This window comes from Macaca nemestrina, chromosome 19 (genome assembly GCF_043159975.1).
Source record: "Macaca nemestrina isolate mMacNem1 chromosome 19, mMacNem.hap1, whole genome shotgun sequence".
NCBI classification, from domain to species: domain Eukaryota; kingdom Metazoa; phylum Chordata; class Mammalia; order Primates; family Cercopithecidae; genus Macaca; species Macaca nemestrina.
This window is the reverse complement of record NC_092143.1, coordinates 83,203,511-83,230,369: the sequence shown is the minus strand read 5'-3', so window position 1 is coordinate 83,230,369 and position 26,859 is coordinate 83,203,511. Positions and strand designations below refer to the sequence as shown.

General features: G+C 39.7%; 1 protein-coding gene across 11 annotated transcripts in view; it reads right to left on the bottom strand.

Moving 5' to 3' along the window:
* Positions 1-26,859, bottom strand: part of LOC105478933 (centrosomal protein 192) — a 144,056-nt gene that overhangs the window by 97,704 nt on the left and 19,493 nt on the right. For 10 of the 11 annotated variants that reach the window (XR_011617172.1, XR_011617173.1, XM_011736671.3 and 7 more), the window contains exons 6-12: positions 25,279-25,331; positions 22,813-22,933; positions 20,932-21,080; positions 19,662-19,797; positions 12,317-12,441; positions 945-1,284; positions 349-492 (exon numbers count right to left, since the gene is read on the bottom strand). Coding sequence is in view for 9 of the 11 variants with exons in the window: in XM_011736671.3 (XP_011734973.2) it covers positions 349-492; positions 945-1,284; positions 12,317-12,441; positions 19,662-19,797; positions 20,932-21,080; positions 22,813-22,933; positions 25,279-25,331 (1,068 nt within the window). In the remaining 2 variants the exon portion in view is untranslated. Of the gene's footprint in view, positions 1-348; positions 493-944; positions 1,285-12,316; positions 12,442-19,661; positions 19,798-20,931; positions 21,081-22,812; positions 22,934-25,278; positions 25,334-26,859 lie in introns of those variants that run through there. The other variant, XM_071085729.1, reaches the window with a different exon arrangement.

Sequence of the window (26,859 nt, the reverse complement as noted above, 5' to 3'; positions counted from 1 at the left end):
TTTTTGTAACTGCTGATTTATCAGCACATTTCCTTTGCTCGGGTCAGAAATTTTAAAGGGACAGGCAAAACCTGAAGTCCCTTCCAGCCCTGCAATACTAAGGTGTCTACACAGCCGTATACAAATGCTATTCTCACTCATTGGCTTTGCTTAAGGAAATGGCTCGGCTCATTCTACAATGATTAAGACTGGCTAAAACCTGAGGTCCTATAAAAACAAGTGAAGCGCTTCCAGAATCCAGTGATAGTCCAGAAGGGATCTGATGTGACTGACCAACATATAGAGAGTAATCTTAGAAAGATCAGAAACAGTGAAAATGTTATAATAAACGTTTATCCATATACTTACAACCAGATCTGAAGTCTTCATTCATCTCATCACTTAGAGACATATTTAAATTTTGTTTGCTATTAAAAGATGTGTAATAGGCGAGGTCTGTGACCCACCTACCCTCTTCATTTTGATAGACCACACTCTGTGGGAGATCTGCTTCTGAAAAATAAAATTCCCAAAATATCAAATGACACATGTAACAACTAAAATGATAAAACATTCTCAATTTTTTTTAAATTTAGATGACTACCTTAGTTACCAACAGTACTGAAGTCTGCCAAAGCTAGTTAGGAAAAGGAAAAACCACTTCCCCAAAAGAAAAGTATCTCTTTGATGGAAGGCCAGCCAGCCTGACTCACAAAAATCTATAATGGAGAATGAGGAATAAAGGAAAAGACTTGGCTAGAAAGGTACGTTCTCACTACATCTCTGAGAAAAGACACCACTTCTGAGCAATCCTCCCTGTACTAGCAGACTTAAAATTTTGTTTAAACTATAAAACACTAAAATATTTCAATAGGAAAGACTGGCACGTTTCACATGAAAATATATCCTATTAAGATGTACGAACATTTATTTCTTTCAGTCTATTTTTTTAGAAGTCCACTTACTGTCTTTATTCTTTTCGATGGACTCGTGACATTCACATGTTCGCCTTTCACAAGTTGGTGACCAAAGGGCATCACTGAAATTAATTCCACTGTCACTAATAGGCTTCAAAGAGGCTACATCCACATCTTCTTGAATGGACACTGTAGGAGTCTCAGCGTCTAAACATCCATCCATGTGCAAAACTGTCTTATTTTGATGAGGACACTCCACCCCCTGTTTTACAGGGTCAGTCGGGTCAAAACCACCTCTATTGGCATTTGCATCATGAAAATTATCAGAGTTAAGTTTCAGGTCAGTAGCCCTGAGGGTCTTCACCAGAACATCTTTACTTGTACTTTCCTTTAAAAAAAAAAAAAAATCAGATTTCTTCACAGAACAACAGTAAGTCTTGCTTTTTATAACTTATTTTTAAATTTATGAGAAAAATTATACAGTTGATACAAAATGTTTATTATATGAAGGAACAGAACACACAGTATTCACTGTATTCTAGACTATATGTGAATATATGAACCATTGATAAGAAACTTACCAAAACCAGACTTTGTGATGTGGTCATCGGAAACACATCAAGAGATTTACATACCAAAAGTGGGCTCTATGTGTGCATTACATTACAGGATGATAGAAACGTTGTCAGCTCAACTTTTATCATTACCAATAAAAGTCTCTACAAACATGGTAAGCCTATATTAGTGTGACTAGCCTCATAAAATTAATATGGATAAACAGCCCTTGATATTAATATCTTTTAATAGAAGTGAAGCAATTTATACTACAAATGTCCCTGGCCAGTCCAATAAAATTTGTATCAGACAGAGCAAATTTATCCAGTGCCTTCAAACTATGCTCTCCAAAACATTTTTCCAAGCGGCACTTCTTATTCTTTCCGACAATAACAACTGCTGAAAAGGGGCTCAAGTGTCTTCAATACTGTTTGTGGACGTTTGGCTGCCACCACGGTATCACATGCCAGTGAAACTTATTAACAGCAGTCCTTTCTGCTATAATAAGACAAGCAATAAGAACAACCTGATAAGGCACAGTTTCCGAAAGTTACAACACTAAAAGGAGGTCATTCTAAATAAATGATGACTTTCGAATAAGAAAGACATAGGTTCAAATCCTAGTGCCACCATTTATTAACTGGGTGCTTTGCCAACTTATTATATAAAAATAAACATCAAGGCCAGGCGTGGTGGCTCACACCTGTAATCCCAGCACTTTGGGAGGCCAAGCCAGGCGGATCACCTGAGATCAGGGGTTCAAGACCAGCCTGGCCAATATGGTGAAACCCCATCTCTACTAAAAATACGAAAATTAGCTAGGTGTGGTGGCAGGCGCCTGTAATCCCAGCTACTCTGGAGGCTGAGGCAAGAGAATCACTTGAACACGGGAGGCAGAGGTTGCAGAGAGCCAAGATTCCGCCACTGCACTCCAGCCTGGGGGATAAGAGCAAGACTTCGTCTCAAAAAATAAATAAATAAAATAAATAAACAAACATCAAAACAAATTGCAGATGACTTAAAGACTTAGATATAAAAATACTAGGAAAAAATACAGATGGATTGTCTTTTATTCTTCAGTGAATAACATCTTCTAAGTATAACACTCTAATGTCCTGAATTGTGTCCCCTCAAAAAGATATATCCAAGCCGTAAGCCTGGTAACTATAAACTGTGATATTATTCTAAAACAAAGTCTTTACAGATGTAATTAACTTAAAGATCTTGAGACAAGACCATACTGAATTGGTCACAATGACCAATGTCTGCATCAGAGACAAGAGAAGAAAATTTCAGACAAAGACACAGAGGACAAGGCCGCATGAACACACAGAGAGATGTGAGTGGTGCTGCTGCTACAAGCCAAGGAACACCAGGAGCCAGCAGAAGCTGCGAGAACCAGGAAGGATTCTCCTCTGAGAGACTTAGGAGGGAGAACCACCTGCTAACACCTTGACTTCAGACTTTTGGCCTCCGTAACTGTGAGGAAATAAATTTCTGTTGTTTTAGGCATGCCTGTGGTAATTTGCTCTGGCAACCTAGGAAGCTCATACACACATTAAAGCCTAAAACATATATAAAGATCAATATATTTCCATAACATAAAAACCTTATAAAATTAAGTTAAAATACAAATACCCCAATAGAAAAAAAAAATGACAAATGCCACTTAAAGCGAGACAACTGCTTTTCATATACAACACTTGCAAAGATTAAAAAGAAACATAATGTGGAAAACTGGCTGTCTCATCCGTAAAGCAACTTAATCTTGAATAAAGAAGGCAGTTACAACTTCTAGCTTCCAGTTCTGCGTGTAAAGGGCTTGGAAGTCGCCACTCCATCCTGACAACAAGTAAAAAGATGAACAAACTGACAAATCAACAACTCTTCGTAGATCCGTAAGAGAAGGTAACAGGATAAACTGCTGCCTCTACAACGGGAGAGACAGGCAAACACAGAGAGTCCTAACCTACTGGGGATATACTCCCAAGCAGAAACCTCCACAGCAAGCAGCAGAGAAGGAACAGCTAACTTTTAACTGAGGAACTGCCGCGGGCTCAGTGTGGAAAAGTCTGAGTTAAAAACTCCAGGGGATCCAGTCACAGGTGGGTCCCATGCTTTTGTGAGTTTTACCTCCAGCACGACCAAGTTCTCACAGCAAATAACGGAGAAAAATCCCCTTGGGCTTCCAGTATGGAGAGGAGAAAGGGTCATTGTGAAATATAACAGGGCACTTTGTTCTCAGATCCGCCCTCAAGAAAACCTAACCCTGTGGGGTTTCCTCAGCGCCTAAGTAGACTGGGGAAAAATACCAGCTCCAGCTCCCTCTAGCCTCGCTGTCCGTCCGTCCTAACGGGAGGAAAACCTGAGAAACACTTGTGGAGTGCACAGTCTAAAGGCACAGGCTCACTGAAAGACCGAGACCGAACCACAGAATTACGGAATACTTTCCCTCCCCAACATCTTACCACAACATAAGGAAAGGCCTATTTACAGCAGTTCTTTTACTTGGTACATCACGTCCAGCTAACAAGAAAAATTAAAAGGCACACTAAACGGCAAAAAAACACAGTTTGAAGAGACAAGGCAAGCATCAGAACCAACAGAACCAGATATGGCAGGGATGTTGGCATACTCAGGCCAGAAATCAAAAACAATTATGATGAATATGCTAAGAGCTCTAATGGATACAGCAGACACCAGGCAAGAACAGAGTGGCAATGTAAACAGAGAAATGGAACTTGGGAGAAAGAATCAGAAAGAAACGCCAGAGATCAAAAGCTGTAACACGTGAGGAACGTCTATGCTGGGCTCATTAGTAGACTGGACACAGCACAGGAAAGAGACTCTGAGCTCCAGGATATGCCGACGGACTTTTAAAACTGAATGCAAAGACAACAAAGAATGAAAAAACGATCTCAAAAAACTGCAGGACAACTACAGAATGTATAACATCTGCATAACTGAGACATCAAAAAGAGAAGACAAACAGAAAGCAACAGAATATCTGCAACACTAATGAATGAGAATTTCTCCAAATTAGTTCAGACAACAAGCCAGAAATCCGGGAAGCTCACAGAACACCAAGTAAGAAAAAGGCAATAGGGCTGTACTTGGAAAAAATAAATAAAAGCCAAAACCAATACTTCACCTAAGCATATCACTTTCAAACTACAGAAAATCAAAGATAAAGAAAAAAATCCTGAAGAAAAACCAGAGAGGAAAACAATCGCCTCACGCACAGAGAAACAAAGAGTGACATTTGGCGTCTCCTCAGAAACCACTAAGCACGAAGGCAGTGAAGTGAACTACTTTAAAGAGCTGAAAGAAAGAAACCATCAATCTCTAATTCTGTACCCTGAGAAATTATCCTTCAAACACGAAAGGGAAATACTTTCTCAGACAAGCAAAAATGGAAGGTGTTTATTGCCAGTAGACCTACCTTGCAAGAAATTTTTTAAAAAGTTATTTTGAGAGAAGAAAAATACACAGGTCAGAATCTTGAATCTACAAAGAAAGGAAGAGCATCAAAGACAGAATAAGTAAAGGTAAAACAAAAATTTTATTTTTCTAATTTTTAATTGGTCTAATAACACATTGTTCAGAAAAATAATGGCAACAACGTATTCAATTATGTATGGTTACATGTATGTATAAGCATATATATGTGAGGGTGTGTGTCTATATATAGACACACATATATGCTTATATATACTTATATGTAAGTGAAATGAATGATAGCAATGATACAAGGAATGGGAGGGAGGAATTAGGAATATTTTGTTATTATCAATACTCAAACTACCTGTTAAGCAGTATAATGTTATCTGAAAGTGAATATGGATTAATTGTAAATATATATTGCAAACTCTAGAGCAACCACTAAAAACAGTGGGACGAAAAAGAATTATATCTGATATGCTAATGAAGAGAAAATGCAATCATAAAATGCTGAATTAAGACCACAAAGAGGCCAGGCACAGTGGCTGGCCCCTGTAATCCCAATATTTTAGGAGGCCAAGGTGGGAGAATCCCTTGAGGCCAGGAGCTCAAGACCAGACTGGGCAACATAGTAAGACCCTAGCTCTACAAAAAATTTAAAAGTTAGCCAGGTGTAGGGACATGTGCCTGTTGTCCCAACTACTCAGAAGGCTGAGGCAGGAGGATCGCTTGAGCCTGGCAGTTCGAGGCTGTCGTGAGCTACGATTCTGCCACTGCACTCCAGTCTGAGCAACAGAGACCCTGTCTCAAAAGAGAAATAATAATAATAATAAATTCTTAAAATAAAACCACAAAGAGAATACGACTGGAAGAAAAAAATAGGAAAAAAAAAAAAACAAGAACAACATGGTAGACATTAATCCAACTACATCAATTAATCACTTTCAAAGTCAATGGTCTAAATACACCAACTGTCTGGGCGCAGTGGGTCACCCCTGTAATCCTGGCATTTTGGGAGGTCAAGGTGGGTGGATAACTTGAGGTCAGGAGTTCGAGACCATCCTGGCCAACGTGATGAAACCCCATCTCTACTAAAAATACAAAAAAAATAGCCGGGTGGGGCGGCACACACTTGTAATCCCAGCTACTCGGGAGGCTGAGGCAGGAGAATTGCTTGAACTCAGGAGGTGGAGGTTGCAGAGAGCTGAGATCGCACCACTGTACTAGAGCCTGGGCAACAGAGTGAGACTCAGTCTCAAAAAAATAAACAAATAAAAATAAACAGGCCGGGCACGGTGGCTCACGCCTGTAATCCCAGCACTTTGCAAGGCCAAGGCGGGTGGATCACGAGGTCAGGAGATCGAGACCATCCTGGCCAACATGGTGAAATCCCCATCTCTACTAAAGATACAAAAATTAGCTGGGCGTGGTGGTGCGTGCCTGTAATTCTAGCTACTCGGGAGGCTGAGGCAAGAGAAACACTTGAACCAGGGAGTTGGAGGTTGCAGTGAGCCGAGATCACGCCACTGCACTCCAGCCTGGCGACAAAGCAAGACTCCACCTCAAAAAAATAAATAAATAAACAAACAAACATAGCAACTGGAAGAGATTCTCAGAGGAGAATCAAAACACAAGACCTAAGTATATATGTCTACAAGAAACCAATATGTAGATTAAAAGTAAATGGATGGAGAAAGATATGGCATTAAAACACTAATCAAAAGAAAGCAGGAATAGCTATATTGCTTTCAGACACAGCAGACTTCAAAGTAGGAAAAGTTATCAGAGATGAGGCAGGGTTACTACTACAATGATATAGAGGAATCAATTCTCTAGGAAGACATAACCATCCTTAACGTGTATACACCTACAAGAGAGTATCAACATACAGGTAGTAAAAATCAACAGAACTACAAAGAGAAATAGATAAACCAACTATCATAACTGACGACCTCAACACTCCTCTATCAGAAACAGATCCAGCGAGAAGAAATTCAATAAGAACACAGTTGAACACACTAACAATCAACTAGATATAATGGACGTCTATGGAATACTTCATGCAAAAACAGCAGAATACACATTCTTCTTATCAGAAAAAAACCCACACAATAGAAACATAATTTGAGTAGGCCCCTATCTGTTAAAGAAATAAAGGCAATAATGAATACCCTCCCAAAATAGAATACACCATGCCCAGATAGGTTCAACAGTGAATTCCACCAAACATTTAAGGAAAACATTATACTAATTCTCTACAACCTTTTTCAGAAAATAGCAGAGGGAATACTTATTAACAGATTGTATGAAGTCAGCATCATCCTAATACCCAAACTAAAGACATCACAAAAAAATAAAACGAGTGACCAATTTCTCCCATAAACACAGATTCAAAACTCCTCAACAAAACATTAGGAAATCAAATAATATATAAAAAGAATTATACATCATAACCGAGGAGATCCCAGGTATGCAAGCCTAGTTCAACAATCAAAAATCAGCCAGGCGCGGTGGCTCACGCCTGTAATCCCAGCACTTTGGGAGGCCGAGACGGGCGGATCACGAGGTCAGGAGATCGACACCATCCTGGCTAACACGGTGAAACCCTGTCTCTACTAAAACACACACAAAAAATTAGCCGGGTGAGGTGGCGGGCACCTGTAGTCCCAGCTACTCGGGAGGCTGAGGCAGGAAAGTGACGTGAACCCGGGAGGCGGAACTTGCAGTGAGCCGAGATCACGCCACTGCACTCCAGCCTGGGCGACATAGCGAGACTCTGTCTCAAAAAAAAAAAAAAAAAAATCAAAAATCAATTAATGTAATCTATCACATCAACAGACTACAAAAAAAAAAAAACAAAAAAACATGTGATCATATCAATAGATGCAAAAAAAAAAAAACTGACAAAAATCCAACACCCATTCATGATAAAAATTCCCAGTAAACTAGAGAGAAACATTCTCAACTTGATAAAAATAAAATAAAAGTTAAAAAAAACCTTAAAAAACACCTTAGCTAACATCATACTTAATAGTAAGAAGCCAGAAGCCTTTCCACTAAGACCAGGAATAAGGCAAGGACGTCTCCTCCCCCCACTGTTTTTCAACGTCATACTGTGAGTCCTAGCTAATGCAATTAAGACACGAAAAGGAAATAAAATGTATACAGATCGGGAGGAAATAAAAACTGTCTTTTGTTTGTGAATGACATGATCACCTATGCAGAAAATCCAAAAGAACTGACAAAAAAATTCCTGGAACTAATAAAAGATGACAGCATACATATTTATTACATAAATGTTAACTGCTTTCCTATACACTAGCAACGAACTAGTAGAATTTGAAATTTAAAACAATACTATCTACATTAACACCCCCATATATGAAATAAGTTAGGTATAAATCTAACAAAATATATATAACATCTACATGCGAGAAAACTACAAAACTCTGAGAAAGAAATAAAAGAAAATCAAATAAATAGAGAGATATTCAATGTTCATGGATAGGAAGACTCAACACTGTCAAAACGTCAGTTCTTCCCAACTTCACCTATACATTCAATTTAATACCAATCAAAATCCCAGCCAAGTTCTTAATTTAGATACTGACAAACTGATTTTAAAGATTACACAGGCTGGGCATGGTGGCTCATGCCTGCAGTCCCAGCACTTTGGGAGGCAGAGGCAGGTGGATCATTTGAAATTAGACGTTTCAGACCAGTCTGGCCAACATGGTGAAACCTCATCTCTATTAAAAATACAAACATTAGCTGGGCACAATGGCGTACACTTGTAATCCCAGCTACCTTGGAGGCTGAGGAGAGAGAATCGCTTGAATTCGGGAGGTAGGGGTTGCAGTGAGCCAAAATCATGCCACTGCACTCCAGCCTGGGTGACAGAGAGGGACTCTGTCTCAAACAAAAAAATAATATTAAAAAAAAAATAAAGTTTACACAAAGAGACAAAAGACCCAGAACAACCAACTCAATCTTGAAAAATAAGAATAAAGAGAGAAGGCACTGTCGAATTTCATTACTTAACAAAGCAGTAGTCACCAAGACAGCAGTCACCAAAACAGATCAGCAGAACAGAGATTCGGAAAACTGACCCACATACATATAGCCAAACTAATCTTTGACAAAGGAACAATGGCATCACGATGAAGCAAAGATAGTCTTTTCACAAATGGTGCTGGAACAATTGGGTATTTACATGCAAAAAAATGAATCTCAACAAAGACATTACACCTTTCACAAAAATTAACTGAAAATGGATCACAGACCTCAATGTAAAATGCAAAGCTATAAAACTCCTAGAAGATAACACTGGAGAAAAATCTAGAAGGTACAAGATCAGCACACAAAAAATCAGATGTTTCTAAACACCAGCAATAAACAATCCAAACTGTAAATTAAGAAAGCAATTCCATTCACAACAGCATCTAAAAGACTAAAGTAGAATAAATCTAATCAAGGAAGTGAAAGACATACTGAAAACTACAAAACACTGTTGAAAGAAAGAAGACCAAAAGACCTAAAAGAATGGACAGACATCCTGTGTCTTCATGAATATGAAGACTTAACATTGCAAAGGTATCAATTCTACCCAAAGTGACCTGCAGATTCAACAAAATCCCTCTCAAAATTTCAACAGCCTTTTCTAAAGAAATGGAAAAAGCTGATCCTCAAATTCATATAGAATTGCCAAGGGCCTCAGACAAAAAAATCTTGAAAGAGAAGAATTAAGTTGAAGGACTAACACTTCCCAACGTCCTACAAAGACAAGTGATTAAAGCAGTCTGGTGCTGTCAAAAAGACAGACAAATAGACCAATGGGCTAGAACAGAGAAGCCAGAAATAAACCCTCACATACATGATAAATTGATTTCTGATAAAAGTGCCAAAACCATTCAATGAAGAAAGAACAGCCTTTTTAATAAATAGTGCTGAGAAAATTTAATATCCACATGCAAAAGAATGATGTTAGTTAGACCCTTACCTAACATCACATATAAAAATAAACTCAAAACAAATCAACAGGCCGGGCGCGGTGGCTCACGCTTGTAATCCTAGCACTTTAGGAGGCCGAGACGGGTGGATCATGAGGTCAGGAGATGGAGACCATCCTGGCTAACACGGTGAAACCTCGTCTCTACTAAAAATACAAAAAAATTAGCCGGGTGTAGTGGCGGGCGCCTGTAGTCTCAGTTACTCGGGAGGCTGAGGCAGGAGAACAGCATGAACCCAGGAGGTGGAGCTTGCAGTGAACCCAGATCGCGCCATTGCACTCCAGCCTGAGCGACAGAGAGAGACTCTGTCTCCAAAAAAAATAAAAAATAAAAAATAAAAAAATTCAACCATTGTTTTCTCTTTTTCCCTTTTTTCTTTTTCTCTCACAAAGTCACAGATCAACAATCTAAATGTAAGAGCTAACTCTATAAAACTCTTGGAAGAAAACAGGAAAATCTTCATGACACTGAATTTGACAACAATTTCACAGACATAAAAACAAAAGCACAGCTAGTAATATAAAAATAGATCACATTACATCATAATTTAAAATTTTTGCACATTAAAGGACAATATCAAGAAAGTAAAAGACAATCTACAGAATGAGAGAAAAATTTACAATTCAGACATTTGGTAAGGAATTAATATCCAGATGACATAAAGAACTCTACAATTCAACAACAACAAAAAAACTCAATTAAAAAGTGGGCAAAGGCCTTAAATGAACATTTCCCCAAGGAAGACATACATGAAAAGACGTTCAGTATCACTAGTCTTCAGGACAATGCAAATCAAAACCACAACGAGATACTACTTCATACTCATTAGGATAACTGTAATTTAAAAAGGGAAAAAAGTAAAGAGTGTTAAATAGGATGTGGAAAAATTGGAATCCTAGTGTTTTGCTGGTGGATGTAAACTGGTGCAGCTGCTATGAAAAACACTATGGCAACTCCTCAAAACATTAAACACAGAATTACCATACGACCCAGCAATTTCACTCCTACATATATACCCAAACAAACTGAAAGCTAGGACTCGAACAGGTATTTGTACGCTGATGTTCACAGCAGCATTACACTCAAAAGCCAAAAGACAGAAACACCCAAGCGTCCACTGAAGGATGAGGGAATAAATAAAATGTGGTATATATAATAGAATATTATTCAGCCATAAGAAAGAATGAAATGTTGATATATGCTATGACATGAACAGACCTTGAAAACCTCATGCTTAATAAAATAAGACAGACACAGAAGGCCAAATATTTTATGATTCCACTTATATGAGCATACCCAGAGTAGGCAAATTCATAGAGACAGAAAGTAGAATGGTAGTTGCCATGAGTTGGAAGGCCTTAGGGAATTGAGGTTTGTTGTTTAATGGGCAAAGTTTTAGTTTTACAAGATGAAGAGTCCTGAAGATTGGCTGTACAATGTAAATGTACTTAACATTATTGAACTGTACACTTAAAAATGATTAAGATAGTGGCCAGGCGTGGTGGCTCACTCCTGTAATCCCAGCACTTTGGGAAGCCAAGGCAGGCAGATCACTTGAGGCCAGGAGTTTGAGACCAGCCTAACCAACATGGTGAAACTCCATCTCTACTAAAAATACAAAAATTAACCAGGTGGTGATGTGCACTTGTAATCCCAGCTACTCGGGAGGCTGAGACAGAATTGCTTGAACCTGGGAGGCAGAGGTTGCAGTGAGCTAAGATCGCACCATTGCACTCCAGCCTGGGCGACAGAGTGACACTCTGTCTCAAAAAAAAAAAAAAAAAAAAAAAGATTAAGATAGTAAATTTTATGTTATATGTATTTTACAAGTTAAAATTTAAATTAAAAATATATTTAACATACAAAACAGAGATGCACAGAATAAAGCAAAAAACCAAGCATTATTTTAATCAATACTGGACAAATGGGTCTAAGTCAGAAAAAATTAACCCACATGCAAAATTCAAATCACAGTTTATAAAACTGTAATAACATTACTAAAAAAGGGGCATAATGAATAGGTATGAGTCCGAAATAACTACCAAGCTTCAGGCACAGGAGAAACGGGGTACTATTAAGAAACAGAAAAAACAGAAACAATGAAAAACAAGTATGTTTGAGCAACGTAAAAGATCCGTTTGCTTTTTCATTTAATGACTGGACACTGGGCTAAAGAACTTTCCAAATGACTAATCTAAATGCAAGTCATTAAATACTTAAATGCAAGAAAATGTATAATTGTATGAAAGATACTTACAAACATATTGAAACATTATCAGTAGTGACTTTTTTACTTTTTCTGTATTTTTCAGAAGTCAACAGTAACTGTTACTTTAAAAAAATATATATCATATAAACACAAATGATACCTTGTTCCTTTTTTCATAGGAAATGTAAGAAAAATGCATAACTTACGCTGCTGAGATCTGGAACGATACCCTTCACATTTTCTATTTCTTTCTCAATTCCCCAAGTACCAGAGGAAAATGGTAACAGACCACCTGTGTGCCTTCTACTACCTCCAGCACCAACAGAATTACCTGAAAAAATAAAGAAAAACGTTAACGGAGCCACATCAAATCTGAGTAATCTAACATAATAACTGTTTCTTGCTAGTCAAATTATTTTATGTAAACCTAATACTTAGCACTCCTATGACAAATTTAGCCATTTTCATAGAGAGAAAATAAGCAACAGTAAGAGGCAATAATAAACATGATAAACTGCTACCATACAGAAAGAATTCATATTTAATTATTGATGTCTGGATAGAATATAATTATTTGTAATATTCAATCCAAGAAATATATACCACAGTATTTCTACTAACACTAATTTACTTAGCTATTATTAAAAGCTCTTTTGAAAAGTTTTAGACTGTCTAAAGACCTGAGGGACTACAAGAGTTAATATATGCTAAATCATACCAGAGAAATTTTTTTTTTCCAGATGGCTGAATAGGAGCAGCTCCAGGCTACAGCTCCCAGCGTGAGCAACGCAGAAGACGGGTGATTTCTGCATCTCCAACTGAGGTACCAGGTTCATCTCACTGAGGCTTGTCAGACAGTGGGTGCAGGACAGTGGGTACAGCCCACCGAGTGTGAGCTGAAGCAGGGCGAGGCATCGCCTCACCCGGGAAGCTCAAGGGGTCAGGGAATTCCCTTTCCGAGACAAAGGAAGCTGTGACAGACGGCACCTAGAAAATCAGGTCATTCCCACCCTAATACTGCGCTTTTCCAAGGGTCTTAGCAAATGGCACATCAGGAGATTATATCCCACGCCTGGCTCAGAGGGTCCCACGCCCACCGAGCCTTGTTCATTGCTAGCACAGCAGTCTGAGATCGAACTGCAAGGCGGCACTGAGGCTCAGGGAGGGGAGGCCCGCCATTGCTGAGGCTTGAGTAGGTAAACAAAGTGGCCGGGAAGCTCAAACTGGGTGGAGCCCACTGCAGCTCAAGGAGACCTGCCTGTCTCTGTAGAATCTACCTCTGGGAAGAGGACACAGCCGAACAAAAGGTAGCAGAAACCTCTGTAGACTTAAATGTTCCTGTCTGACAGCTTTGAAGAGAGTAGTGGTTCTCCCAGCACGGACTTTGAGAACTGAGAACAGACAGACTGCCTCCTCAAGTGGGTCCCTGACCCCCAAGCAGCCTAACTGGGAGGCACCCCCTGAGTAGGGGCAGACTGACACCTCAGAGGGACGGGTCTCCCTCTGAGACGAAGCTTCCAGAGAAGCTTCCAGCAACTTTTGCTGTTCAGCAATATTCACGGTTCTGCAGCCTCCGCTGCGGATACCCGGCAAACAGGGTCTGGAGTGGACCTCCAGCAAACTCCAACAGACCTTCAGCTGAGGGTCCTGACTGTCAGAAGGAAAACTAACAAACAGAAAGGACATCCACACCAAAACCCCATCAGTACGTCACCATCATCAAAGACCAGAGGTAGATAAAACCACAAAGATGGGGAAAAAACAGAGCAGAAAAGCTGTAAATTCTAAAAATCAGAGCGCCTTTCTCCCCTCCAAAGGAACGCAGCTCCTTGCCAGCAGTGGAACAATGCTAGATGGAGAATGACTTTGACGAGTTGAGACAAGAAGGCTTCAGACGATCAAAATTCTCCAAGCTAAAGGAGGAAGTTCAAACCCATCGCAAAGAAGCTAAAAACCTTGAAAAAAGATTAGACGAATGGCTAACTAGAATAACAAGTGTAGAGAAGTCCTTAAATGACCTGACGGAGCTGAAAACCATGGCACAAGAACTACGTGACGCACGCACAAGCTTCAGTAGCCGATTCGATCAAGTGGAAGAAAGAGTATTGGTGAGTGAAGATCAAATGAATGAAACGAGCAAGAAGAGAAGTTTAGAGAAAAAAGAGTAAAAAGAAACGAACAAAGTCTCCAAGAAATATGGGACTATGTGAAAAGACCAAATCTACGTCTGATTGGTGTACCTGAAAGTGACGGGAAGAATGGAACCAAGTTGGAAAGCACTCTTCAGGATATTATCCAGGAGAACTTCCCCAACCTAGCAAGGCAGGCCAACATTCAAATGCAGGAAATACAGAGAACGCCAAAAAGATACTCCTCGAGAAGAGCAACTCCAAGACACATAATTGTCAGATTCACCAAGGTTGGAACGAAGGAAAAAATGTTAAGGGCAGCCAGAGAGAAAGGTTGGGCTACCCACAAAGGGAGGCCCATCAGACTAACAGTGGATCTCCCAGTAGAAACTCTACAAGCCAGAAGAGAATGGGGGCCAATATTCAACATTCTTAAAGAAAAGAATTTTCGGCCGGGCGCGGTGGCTCAAGCCTGTAATCCCAGCACTTTGGGAGGCCGAGACGGGTGGATCACGAGGTCAGGAGATCGAGACCATCCTGGCTAACACGGTGAAACCCCGTCTCTACTAAAAAATACAAAAAACTAGCTGGGCGAGGTGGCGGGCACCTGTAGTCCCAGCTACTCGGGAGGCTGAGGCAGGAGAATGGCGGGAACCCAGTAGGCGGAGCTTGCAGTGAGCCGAGATCTGGTCACTGTGCTCCAGCCTGGGCGACAGAGCAAGACTCCGTCTCAAAAAAAAAAAAAAAAAAAAAAAAAGAAAAGAATTTTCAACCCAGAATTTCATATCCAGCCACTAAGCTTCATAAGTGAATGAGAAATAAAATCCTTTTCAGACAAGCAAATGCTGACATTTTGTCACCGCCAGGCCTGCCTTACAAGAGCTCCTGAAGGAAGCACTAAACATAGAAAGGAACAACCAGGCCGGGCGCGGTGGCTCAAGCCTGTAATCCCAGCACTTTGGGAGGCCGAGACGGGTGGATCACGAGGTCGGGAGATCGAGACCATCCTGGATAACACGGTGAAATCCCGTCTCTACTAAAAATACAAAAAACTAGCCGGGCGAGGTGGCGGGCGCCTGTAGTCCCAGCTACTCGGGAGGCTGAGGCCGGAGAATGGCGTGAACCCGGGAGGCGGAGCTTGCAGTGAGCTGAGATCCGGCCACTGCACTCCAGCCTGGGCTACAGAGCAAGACTCCGTCTCAAAAAAAAAAAAAAAAAAAAGAAAGGAACAACCAGTACCAGTCAACCAAAAACATGCCAAAGTGTAAAGACCATCGATGCTAGGAAGAAACTGCATCAACTAATGAGCAAAATAACCAGCTAACATCAAAATGACAGGATCAAATACACACATAACAATATTAACCTTAAATGTAAATGGGCTAAATGCTCCAATTAAAAGACACAGACTGGCAAATTGGATAGAGTCAAGACCCATCAGTTTGCTGTATTCCGGAGACCCATCTCACATGCAGAGACACAAACAGGCTCAAAATAAAGGGATGGAGGAAGATCTACCAAGCAAATGGAAAACAAAAAAAGCAGGAGTTGCAATCCTAGTCTCTGATAAAATAGACTTTAAACCAACAAAGATCAAAAGAGACAAAGAAGGCCATTACATAATGGTAAAGGGATTAATTCAACAAGAAGAGCTAACTATCCTAAATATATATGCACCCAATACAGGAGCACCCAGATTCATAAAGCAAGTCCTTAGAGACCTACAAAGAGACTTAGACTCCCACACAATAATAATGGGAGACTTTAAAACCCCACTGTCAACATTAGACAGATCAACAAGACAGAAGGTTAACAAGGATATCCAGGACCTGAACTCAGCTCTGCAACAAGCAGACCCAACAGACATCTACAGAACTCTCCACCCCAAATCAACAGAATATACATTCTTCTCAGCACCACATCGCACTTATTCCAAAATCGACCACATAGTTGGAAGTAAAGCACTCCTCAGCAAATGTAAACGAACAGAAATTATAACAAACTGTCTCTCAGACCACAATGCAATCAAACTAGAACTCGGGAATAAGAAACTCACTCAAAACCGCTCAACTACATGGAAACTGAACAACCTGCTCCTGAATGACTACTGGGTACATGACGAAATGAAGGCAGAAATAAAGATGTTCTTTGAAACCAATGAGAACAAGGACACAACATACCAGAATCTCTGGGAACACATTTAAAGCAGTGTGTAGAGGGAAATTTATAGCACTAAATGCCCACAAGAGAAAGCAGGAAAGATCTAAAAATGACACCCTAATATCACAATTAAAAGAACTAGAAAAGCAAGAGCAAACACATTCAAAAGCTAGCAGAAGGCAAGAAATAACTAAGTTCAGAGCAGAACTGAAGGAGATAGAGACGCAAAAAACCCTTCAAAAAAAATCAATGAATCCAGGAGCTGGTTTTTTGAAAAGATCAACAAAATTGATACACCGCTGGCAAGACTAATAAGGAAGAAAAGAGAGAATAATCAAATAGATGCAATAAAAAATGATAAAGGGGATATCACCATCGAACCCACAGAGATACAAACTACCATCAGAGAACACTATAAACACCTCTACACAAATAAACTAGAAAATCTAGAAGAAATGGATAAATTCCTGGACACATACACTCTCCCAAGACTAAACCAGGAAGAAGTTGAATCCCTGAATAGACCAATAACAGGCTCTAAAATTGAGGCAATAATGAATAGCCTACCAACCAAAAACAGTCCAGGACCAGAAGGATTCACAGTCGAATTCTACCAGAGGTATAAGGAAGAACTGGTACCATTCCCTCTGAAACTATTCCAATCCATAGAAAAACAGGGAATTCTCCCTAACTCATTTTATGAGGCCAACATCATCCTGATACCAAAGCCTGGCAGAGAGACAGCAAAAAAAGAGAATTTTAGATCAATATCCCTGATGAACATCAATGCAAAAATCCTCAATAAAATACTGGCAAACTGAATCCAGCGGCACATCAAAAAGCTTATCCACCATGATCAAGTGGACTTCATCCCTGGGATGCAAGGCTGGTTCAACATACGCAAATCAAGAAATGTAATCCAGCATATAAACAGAACCAAAGACAAAAACCACATGATTATCTCAATAGATACAGAAAAGGCCTTCGACAAAAAATTCAACAGCCCTTCATGCTAAAAACTCTCAATAAATTCGGTATTGATGGGACGTATCTCAAAACAGTAAGAGCTATTTATGACAAACCCACAGCCAATATCGTACTGAATGGGCAAAAACAGGAAGCATTCCCTTTGAAAACTGGCACAAGACACGGATGCCCTCTCTCACCACTCCTATTCAACATAGTGTTGGAAGTTCTGGCCAGGGCAATCAGGCAAGAGAAAGAAAGAAAGGGTATTCGATTAGGAAAAGAGGAAGTCAAATTGTCCCTGTTTGCAGGTGACATGATTGTATGTTTAGAAAACCCCATAGTCTCAGCCCAAAATCTCCTTAAGTTGATAAGCAACTTCAGCAAAGTCTCAGGATACAAAATTAATGTGCAAAAATCACAAGCATTTCTATACACCAATAACAGACAGAGAGCCAAATCATGAGTGAACTCCCATTCACAACTGCTTCAAAGAGAATAAAATACCTAGGAATCCAACTTACAAGGGATATGAAGGACCTCTTCAAGGAAAACTATAAGCCACTGCTCCACAAAATAAAAGAGGACACAAACAAATGGAAGAACATTCCATGCTCATGGATAGGAAGAATCAATATCGTGAAAATGGCCATACTGCCCAAGGTAATTTATAGATTCAATGCCATCCCCATCAAGCTACCAATGACTTTCTTCACAGAATGGAAAAAACTACTTTAAAGTTCATATGGAACCAAAAAAGAGCCCGCATTGCCAAGACAATCCTAAGCCAAAAGAACAAAGTTGGAGGCATCACGCTACCTGACTTCAAACTATACCACAAGGCTACAGTAACCAAAACAGCATGGTACTGGTACCAAAACAGAGATATAGACCAATGGAACAGAACAGAGCCCTCAGAAATAACACCACACATGTACAGTCATCTGATCTTTGACAAACCTGACAAAAGACCCCTGAAAAAAGGATTCCCTATTTAATAAATGGTGCTAGGAAAACTAGCTAGCCATATGTAGAAAACTGAAACTGGATCCCTTCCTTACACCTTACACAAAAATTAATTCAAGATGGAATAAAGACTTCAATGTTAGACCTAAAATCATAAAAGCCCTAGAAAAAAACCTAGGCAATACTAATCAGGACATAGGCATGGGCAAGGACTTCATGTCTAAAACACCAAAAGCAATGGCAACAAAAGTCAAAATTCACAAATGGGATCTAATTAAACTAAAGAGCTTCTGCGCAGCAAAAGAAACTACCATCAGAGTGAACAGAAAACCTACAGAATGGGAAAAAATTTTTGCAATCTACTCATCTGACAAAGGACTAATATCCAGAATCTGCAAAGAACTCAAACAAATTTACAAGAAAAAAACAACCCCATCAAAAAGTGTGTGAAGGATATGAACAGACACGTCTCAAAAGAAGACATTTATGCAGCCAACAGACACGTGAAAAAATGCTCATCATCACGGGCCATTAGAGAAATGCAAATCAAAACCACAATGAGATACCATCTCACACCAGTTAGAATGGCGATCATTAAAAAGTCAGGAAACAACAGGTGCAGGAGAGGATGTGAAGAAACAGGAACACTTTTACACTGTTGGTGGGACTATAAACTGGTTCAACTATTGTGGAAGACAGTGTGGTGATTCCTCAAGGATCTAGAACTAGAAATACCATTTGACCCAGTGATCCCATTACCGGGTATATACCCAAAGGATTATAAATCATGCTGCTATAAAGACACATACACACATATGTTTACTGTGGCACTATTCACAATAGCAAAGACTTGGAACCAACCCAAATGTCCATCAATGATAGACTGGATTAAGAAAACGTGGCACACATACACCATGGAAAACTATGCAGCCATAAAAAAGGATGAGTTCATGTACTTTGTAGAAACATGGATGAAGCTGGAAACCATCATTCTCAGCAAACTATCACAGGGACAAAAAACCAAACACCGCATGTTCTCACTCATAGATGGGAACTGAACAATGAGAACACTTGGACACAGGAAGGGGAACATCAAACACCGGGGCCTGTCTTGGGTGGGGGATAGCATTAGGAGATATACCTAATGTAAATGACGAGTTGATGGGTGCAGCACACCAACATGGCACATGTATATATATGTAACAAACCTGCACGTTATACACATGTACCCTTGAACTTAAAGTATAATTAAAAAAAAAAAAAGTTAAAAAAAAAAAGGTAAATTCAAAACTAGAACTTAAGAACAAAAGAATCATATTTCTATACTTACTAGTCCCAGGTAGACAAAAAACTTGGCTTTCCTCAGACTCTTTGCGAGTTGTTTCAGAAGAGTGTGAGTCAAGGGAAATCAGAGAGCTGTTATTTTCTGATTGAAACTTGCAGTTTAAGCTACCATTTTCATTTGCCTGTTGAAAAAATATCTTAGCTGTATTAATCTTTTAAATTAAAATGAAATATTTTGAGGGAGAAAATGTGGCTTTACTGAAGGATGCCAGAAAATAAATGTAGAAGGAATTAGAAAAATTGCCATTGTCACCACGAGAGCAATCAGTATTTCTACGAGTCAGCAAGGACACTGAAGCCAGCTAGTGAAGGGTTGTCGGGGAATAGGATGATCAAAGGGCTGATATCTCATCCCACAGATGACTTATTAATAACAAACAGGAAAAGCTACCTTCACAAGGAGACATAGAGCTGACATCACCTTAGCCAAAATTATCAAAAACAGTTATCGCCAATTGTGGGAGAGAGAAACGTCTCCTGGTGTCGGGCAATGAGACGTACACAGCACTGCCTGGTTTACCATGAATCCACTCATGAGAAACTGTTTAATCTGTATTCTTGCCAAAATGTTTAATCTAATCTAGTTGGGAGGGAAAACAGATTATGGTTATTTTTCCCTCCTGACTAGATTATGGTTCACTCTACAAAACAAAGGGCCTAGATTTTACAAAATAGATCACGTCATGAAAGAACTACTCCAAATTAAAAGAGAATAAAGAGACAGGATAACCAAAGCCAAGGTTAATCTTTGATTAAATTGTAGACAAAAAATTGTAAGAATAATGGACATTCTGGGAACAACTGGGTAAATGTGAATATGGACTGTACAGTAATTTAAATTATTATATCAAAGTTAGGTAACAGAATTGTGGTTATGCAGGAAAATGTCCTTATCTACAAAAGATAAATGCTGAAGTATTCCAGTGAAATGTCATACTCTCTGTGACTTACTTTCAAATGATTCAGAGAAGAAAGTATTTATCGAGAGAGAAAGAAAACACAAAAGTGGCAAACTTTAGCAACTGGTTAACTGGAGGAAGATGGTGTAGCTGTCCACTGTGTTACTCCTTTAATTTTCTGTAAGTGAGGGAAAGGTACCAAGAAGGAAGAAAGGTAAGCATATCTCATCAATTCATACCTGGGAAACAGAGAGTCCAAAGAAAACCAAAGGCTTACATTTCATGTGAACATCCAAGGAGACCAATAGTAATTTTCTAATGTCAAATTTCTGAAAAATCAAAAAGACTGGAACACACCTGACTAAGATCATTTGTGGGTAACTTAAAACCTTTTTCTGGAGGTTCTGGTCCTTCTAGGTCTTCATATATCATTCCTGGAATTGCCAGTTGTTCAAAATAAGCCTCCAAATGATCATCATAAAACATTTCATCATCAATATCATCATCTATTGATAAAATCGAGAAAAAATAGAATATGCTTAAAGTGGTGACTAAGCAATAATTTGTAATTAAAAAGGCTGATAAGACATAAATGAGTCAATGGACTAAGATTTTGGTGGGTTTTTTTGACATGAGAAAACTATTGTAACTTTAGTCAATTATAAATCATTATGAACATTTTAATACAAGATAAATATTGAACCTCTTTGAGAAGACAGGACAGAAACAGACCCTGGCATGTTATCCAAAGTTAGGATACAATAAATGTGGCATCACAAATCAATGAGAAGAGAGGAGACTTTTCAGAAAATGGTGTGGCAAATGGTTACCTCTATCAAAAAAGTATAGATGAGCCTATCACAGGAGAAGTAAAAGGAAAAAAGGGAGGAAAGAGGGAGGAGAGAGGGAAGGCGAAAGGCCACTGCAGGGGTTTTCAATGCTGTAACACCCAGCTCAGCAAGCACCAAATAAAACATGAACTCTCAATCAGTCCTGGTCTTCTAAGTCGGCAATGTCATTTCAGAGGTCAATTTTGCAATCATTAAGAGTCTCAACAACACTTATTACCTATGTCTCAGCAATTCTGTCTACAAGAATCTAGCACACTAAAGCACTCAAAGAGTGGATACATTCAGGTCAGTAATTATTTATCCACTATTCCAAAATCCAAAAACGTCTGAAAACTCCTTTGGTGGCAAAACCTGCTCTCCATGGACGTGATGCTGACTCAGCTCGTCAGCCTGGCTTTCAAAGCCATGCATAATGTGGCCCCATTTCACACTTTTCTGGGCTTATTTACCAATGTGGCCTCCTACAGGTGCTGTAAACTTGCCACACAAAACCCCTGGCTGTTCCCCAAAACACAACCTGCGTGCTTACAGCAGGGCCTTTGCTGATGCTGTTCCTGCTTCCTGACATGTCCTCCTCCTCCCATATCTAAGGCCTGGCACAAGCTCCATCCTTTTTCTAGAAAGCTTCAGTACCTGCCTCAATCAGAGTTAATTTCTCACCCCCTATAATTCCCAGGCACACTTGGGGCCTGTTGGGTTTATGCAACCCAATCTGACAATTGGCTCTGCATCTCTTCTCTGCACCTAAGGTGTCTGAGAGCAGAGGCCAAATATTTCATGGTTCTGACCGGGCGCGGTGGCTCACACCTATAATTCCAGCACTTTGGGAGGCCAACGCAGGCAGATCACTTTAAGTCAGGAGTTCCAGACCAGCCTGGCTAACATGGTGAAATCCTGTCTCTACTAAAAATACAAAAATTATCCAGACATGGTGGTGGGCACCTGTAATCCCAGCTACTCAGGAGGTTGAGGCAGGAGAATCACTTGAACCCGGGAGGCGGAGGTTGTGATGAGCGAAGATCACACCACTGTACTCCAGCCCGGGTGACAGAGCGAGATCCCATCTCAAAAAAAAAAAAAAAAAAAAAAAAATTTCATGGTTCCCCTAATTTCTAAACACAGTGCTATATACCAAATGGCACCTCCAGGTGACTCCTTTATACCCTAACAATGTTAAACTGAGGATGAGTATAATCATATCAGGATAGATATATAGAAATAAATTCTTGAATTCCATCACTTAATAGAAGTGGCCATTTGAGTGCCAGCAGGTAGGAAGAAAAGGTAAGGACAAAAAACCCAAACAGTTGGCATCATAACTACTGCAACAAAGCAGAAGAAAGTGGAGTGGTGAAGAGCAGGGAAACACACGGTACTCGCAGTGTACCAGAGGAATCTTCCAAGCTTGTCGGCAACACAAGTTTCTCATCTTCTAATAAGCTAGTGTGGCTTAGGTCACTGTTTAGAGTCTTGTCTTCAAAATGTTTTCCGGCATCGAGCACAACAATCTGTAAGAAACAAAATGGTAAGTAAGACAAGCACATTCAAGGCTCTGAAGAGCACAGTACAAGGCTACAAAAAGGACCAAGTACGTTCTCAACTTCTAATGTGTTCACTATCTGTAAATCACAGCTTAGGCAATAAAGGGCTAGCAATTGTACATGTATTAATAACTTTCCTTTCCCCCATGCCACCTCCCTCACCTGACCTACCCAATAGAGCATCCTTAAAACTTAAGGCTTCTCTCAAACTGTGCACATGCTCAGAGAGGCTCGTAATATAGTAAGTATACAAATACATAACTGAACTTCAGCAACACAAGGCTTCCAAGAAAGTGAAGATAACAAAGCTAGACCCGGCAGCCTGTATCTAAGGAACTCTCTGCACCATTACATTGGAATAATCAATTTCTCTGCTCCACAACCAGGGAACAGGTAACCCTAAAGGGCACACAGCCATTTAATAAGCATACCCAAGGCCCAGAATGAAAATGTAATTATATGTAATATAACGTGATTATATGTCATATATACTACATACATATATGTAAATAACACCAGCATAGGAATTATATTGCAAAATGCACACCAATTTTTAAGACAGAAACATGGAATCTTAATCCAGTTTTACATTTAGAGAGGACAGTGCTGAGCTATTCTCACAAATATTTAAGCACCAGGGGCATCAAAGACTACTATAATCAACTGTTATTTAAAATAGATGATCACTTAGAATATGGCAAATGTTAACAGCTGTGCAGTGTAAGCTCTGTGCTTCGAAAGTTTTTATAATACAAAAATTGGGGAAAAAACCTATATGGGAAAGAACAATATGTAAAACGTCCCTGTCTTTTTGGTCACGTTGGCTACTGAGAATGCCGTGTACTCTGCCAGGCTTGGTCCCTGGAAAATGTCTCCATTCTGATAAAGTGGCACAGCTCCACAGGTGAGATGAGACCTACACGTGGTAGCAGCTCCCTTCAGTCTGCTTTCTAACACATTTATTTTCCCCTATTCTCATTTCTTCCTCTTTTTAATCAAGCATCTCATGTTTCTATACTTCTGTTGCTTTCCAGTTTTACTGTCCCTTATAGTATTAATTTCAAACATTAATTTCAACTTCACTACACCTGCACTTCCTCTAAAAAGCATCTCTCACACTTGAAACTTACCAGGGGTCACATACAGGGTGAGCACATAGGGCAGGGCCAACAAACATTTTGTGTAAGGGCCAGATAATAAATACTTCAGGCTTTATGAGCTGTACAATCTCTGTCACAACTTCTCAACTCTGCTATTGTAGCACAAATAACAGCCATAAACAAAACATACACAAACGGGCACAACCGTATTCCAATAAAACTTCACAAAAACAGCCAGCAGACTGGATGCAAGCCATAAACTATGGTTTGCCAATCACTGGCACAGGGAAATAACTTTTACTTTAGACCCTTTTACAATCATTCTATAAACTTTACAACTCTTACAAAAGTAAAACAAAAAGTGTACCTCTTTTTTATCAGTTTTAACAGTGTTTAGTTTATATTTTGTAAGCAAGTCTCATAAATTCATGACTGCATGCCTGAAATTCAGGTTTGGTGGTAATGTTGGGCATAAACTGTTTATCTTCTCAGCATCTCTCTTCTGAAGAGACCATCCTTTATACTTCATGTGGTCCAGTAGGGCTGTCACTTGCATTCCTCTATCTGTGCATGTATACACACTCATGCACAAGCACACGCACAGAATTGGACATTAGATCCAGGCTCATCCCAACCCACCCCTTGGCACAGCGATATGCAGAGAGGAGGACACATGAGCCAAGTGAGCTCGTTAGAGCTGTCTTTTTCCTCTTTTCTGATCACAAGTGTTAAGAGTATAGGCTTGTGTTGCCAACAAATGAGACAGATTGCGTATCATTTGACAAATTATTAAGTGACAACTAAGGGCCAAGAACCATTCGAGGCACTCAGGCACTCAGGATAAATGAAACACACACACGCGCGCGCGCATGCACGCGCACGCGCACACACACACACACACACACAAAGAAATGCTTGCCCTCATGGAGCTAACATTCTAGATGAGGCCAGTACAGAGTGAAGCAGAGCAAACAGATGGACTCAGCTCCGACATCACCAAGCCCAAGAATACAGTCCCAGGCACCAGCACTACCCCTGAACCTTCTCATTACTTGAGAGAAACTCCCATTTTTACTGAAGCTGGGTAAGTTAGAGTTCTACTAGAAAAAAGTAGATGACGTCTAACTCATATTAACACTTATATATGTGAAATATGAACTTTCACTCCCCTATAATACTCCGGAAAACAATAACAAATACATAAAAAGTTACCTTGGGTTCCTTATCATTCATCCATGACTGTAAATGAAAATCAGTAGGTGAGTCTGTATGAGAAAACAAAAACAAACTGAGAGACCAAGTTATTTTATCAGCTAAATACGCAACGATACCGAAAAATAACAAGAAATATTTTTCTCTTGAAATAGAATAGAAGCACTTTTAAATGATGTATATGAGTCCATCACAGGTTGGTTGAATGTTTTTAAATGTTAGGGTGGAGATTCATAAAAAAAACTGTACCAAAGAATTTGAATATGTATCTAATCAAGACTTTACAGCTAACGTTTGCTTTGAAGGAGATGTGCAGAGAGAAATAAGAGAAATGGCACCTTATGACTAAGCAAAGGGACAAACCCAAATAGTGGGACAAACTGCACTGTGACTGATCTAGATTATTTCAACAAGGCACTGACACATGAGACGCAACAAAGGTGCGCAGCATAACAAAACCTCTCTCAGATCCCCATTCACACAAATCAATGCGAACAACTCTATCAGATGATAAAAAAAGAAGCACTAAGTTCATTAGCTGTGTTAATAGCACTGTGGTTATATAAGAAAATATCCACCCTTCAGGAGATGCATACTGAAATATGCACAAATGGCAACAGAAATTTTAAAATATCAGAAAAAGGTTGGGCACGGTGGCTCAAGCCTGTAATCCGAGCACTTTGGGAGGCTGAGACGGGCGGATCACGAGGTCAGGAGATCGAGACCATCATGGCTAACACGGTGAAACCCCGTCTCTACTAAAAAATACAAAACAAAAACTAGCCGGGCAAGGTGGCAGGCGCCTGTAGTCCCAGCTACTCGGGAGGCTGAGGCAGGGGAATGGCGTAAACCCAGGAGGCGGAGCTTGCAATGGGCTGAGATCCGGCCACTGCACTCCAGCCTGGGCGACAGAGCGAGACTCTGTCTCAAAAAATAAAAACAAAAAATAAAAAAATAAAATGAAATATCAGAAAAAAGTGGTAAAAAGGAGAGATGATGCAAGTATGACAAAATCCTATACCAACGGATAAGCACATGGGAGGTTTTTTAAATTGATACATACAATTCACATATCATTAATTCATTCTTTTAAAGCATACAATTCAGGGGCTTTAGTATGTTCACTAGGTTGTGCAGCCATCACCACGATTTCCATTATTCCAAAATGAAACACTATACGCATTAGCTGTCACTCCCCATTCCCGCTACCTGCCAGCCTCTGACAAGCAGGAATTTACTTTCTGTTATTTGCTACTCTGTATCTATAGATTTCCCTATGGATAAACAGAGTCATACACTTTGTGGCCTTCGTGTCTTTCTTCTTTCACTTGGCATGTTTTCAGGGCTCACCTGTATTAAAGCACGTATCAGTACTTTGCTCCTTTTTGTGGATGAGTGATACTCCACTCATGTGGCCATACTACAGTTTCTTTGTCCATTCATCAGTTTATTAACATCTGAATTGCTTCCACTTTTTGGCTGTTGTGATGGTGCTATGAATATTCACATACAAGGTTTTGTGTGAGGTCGGACACAGGGGCTCATGCCTGTAATCCCGGCACTTTGGGAGGCTGAGGCAGG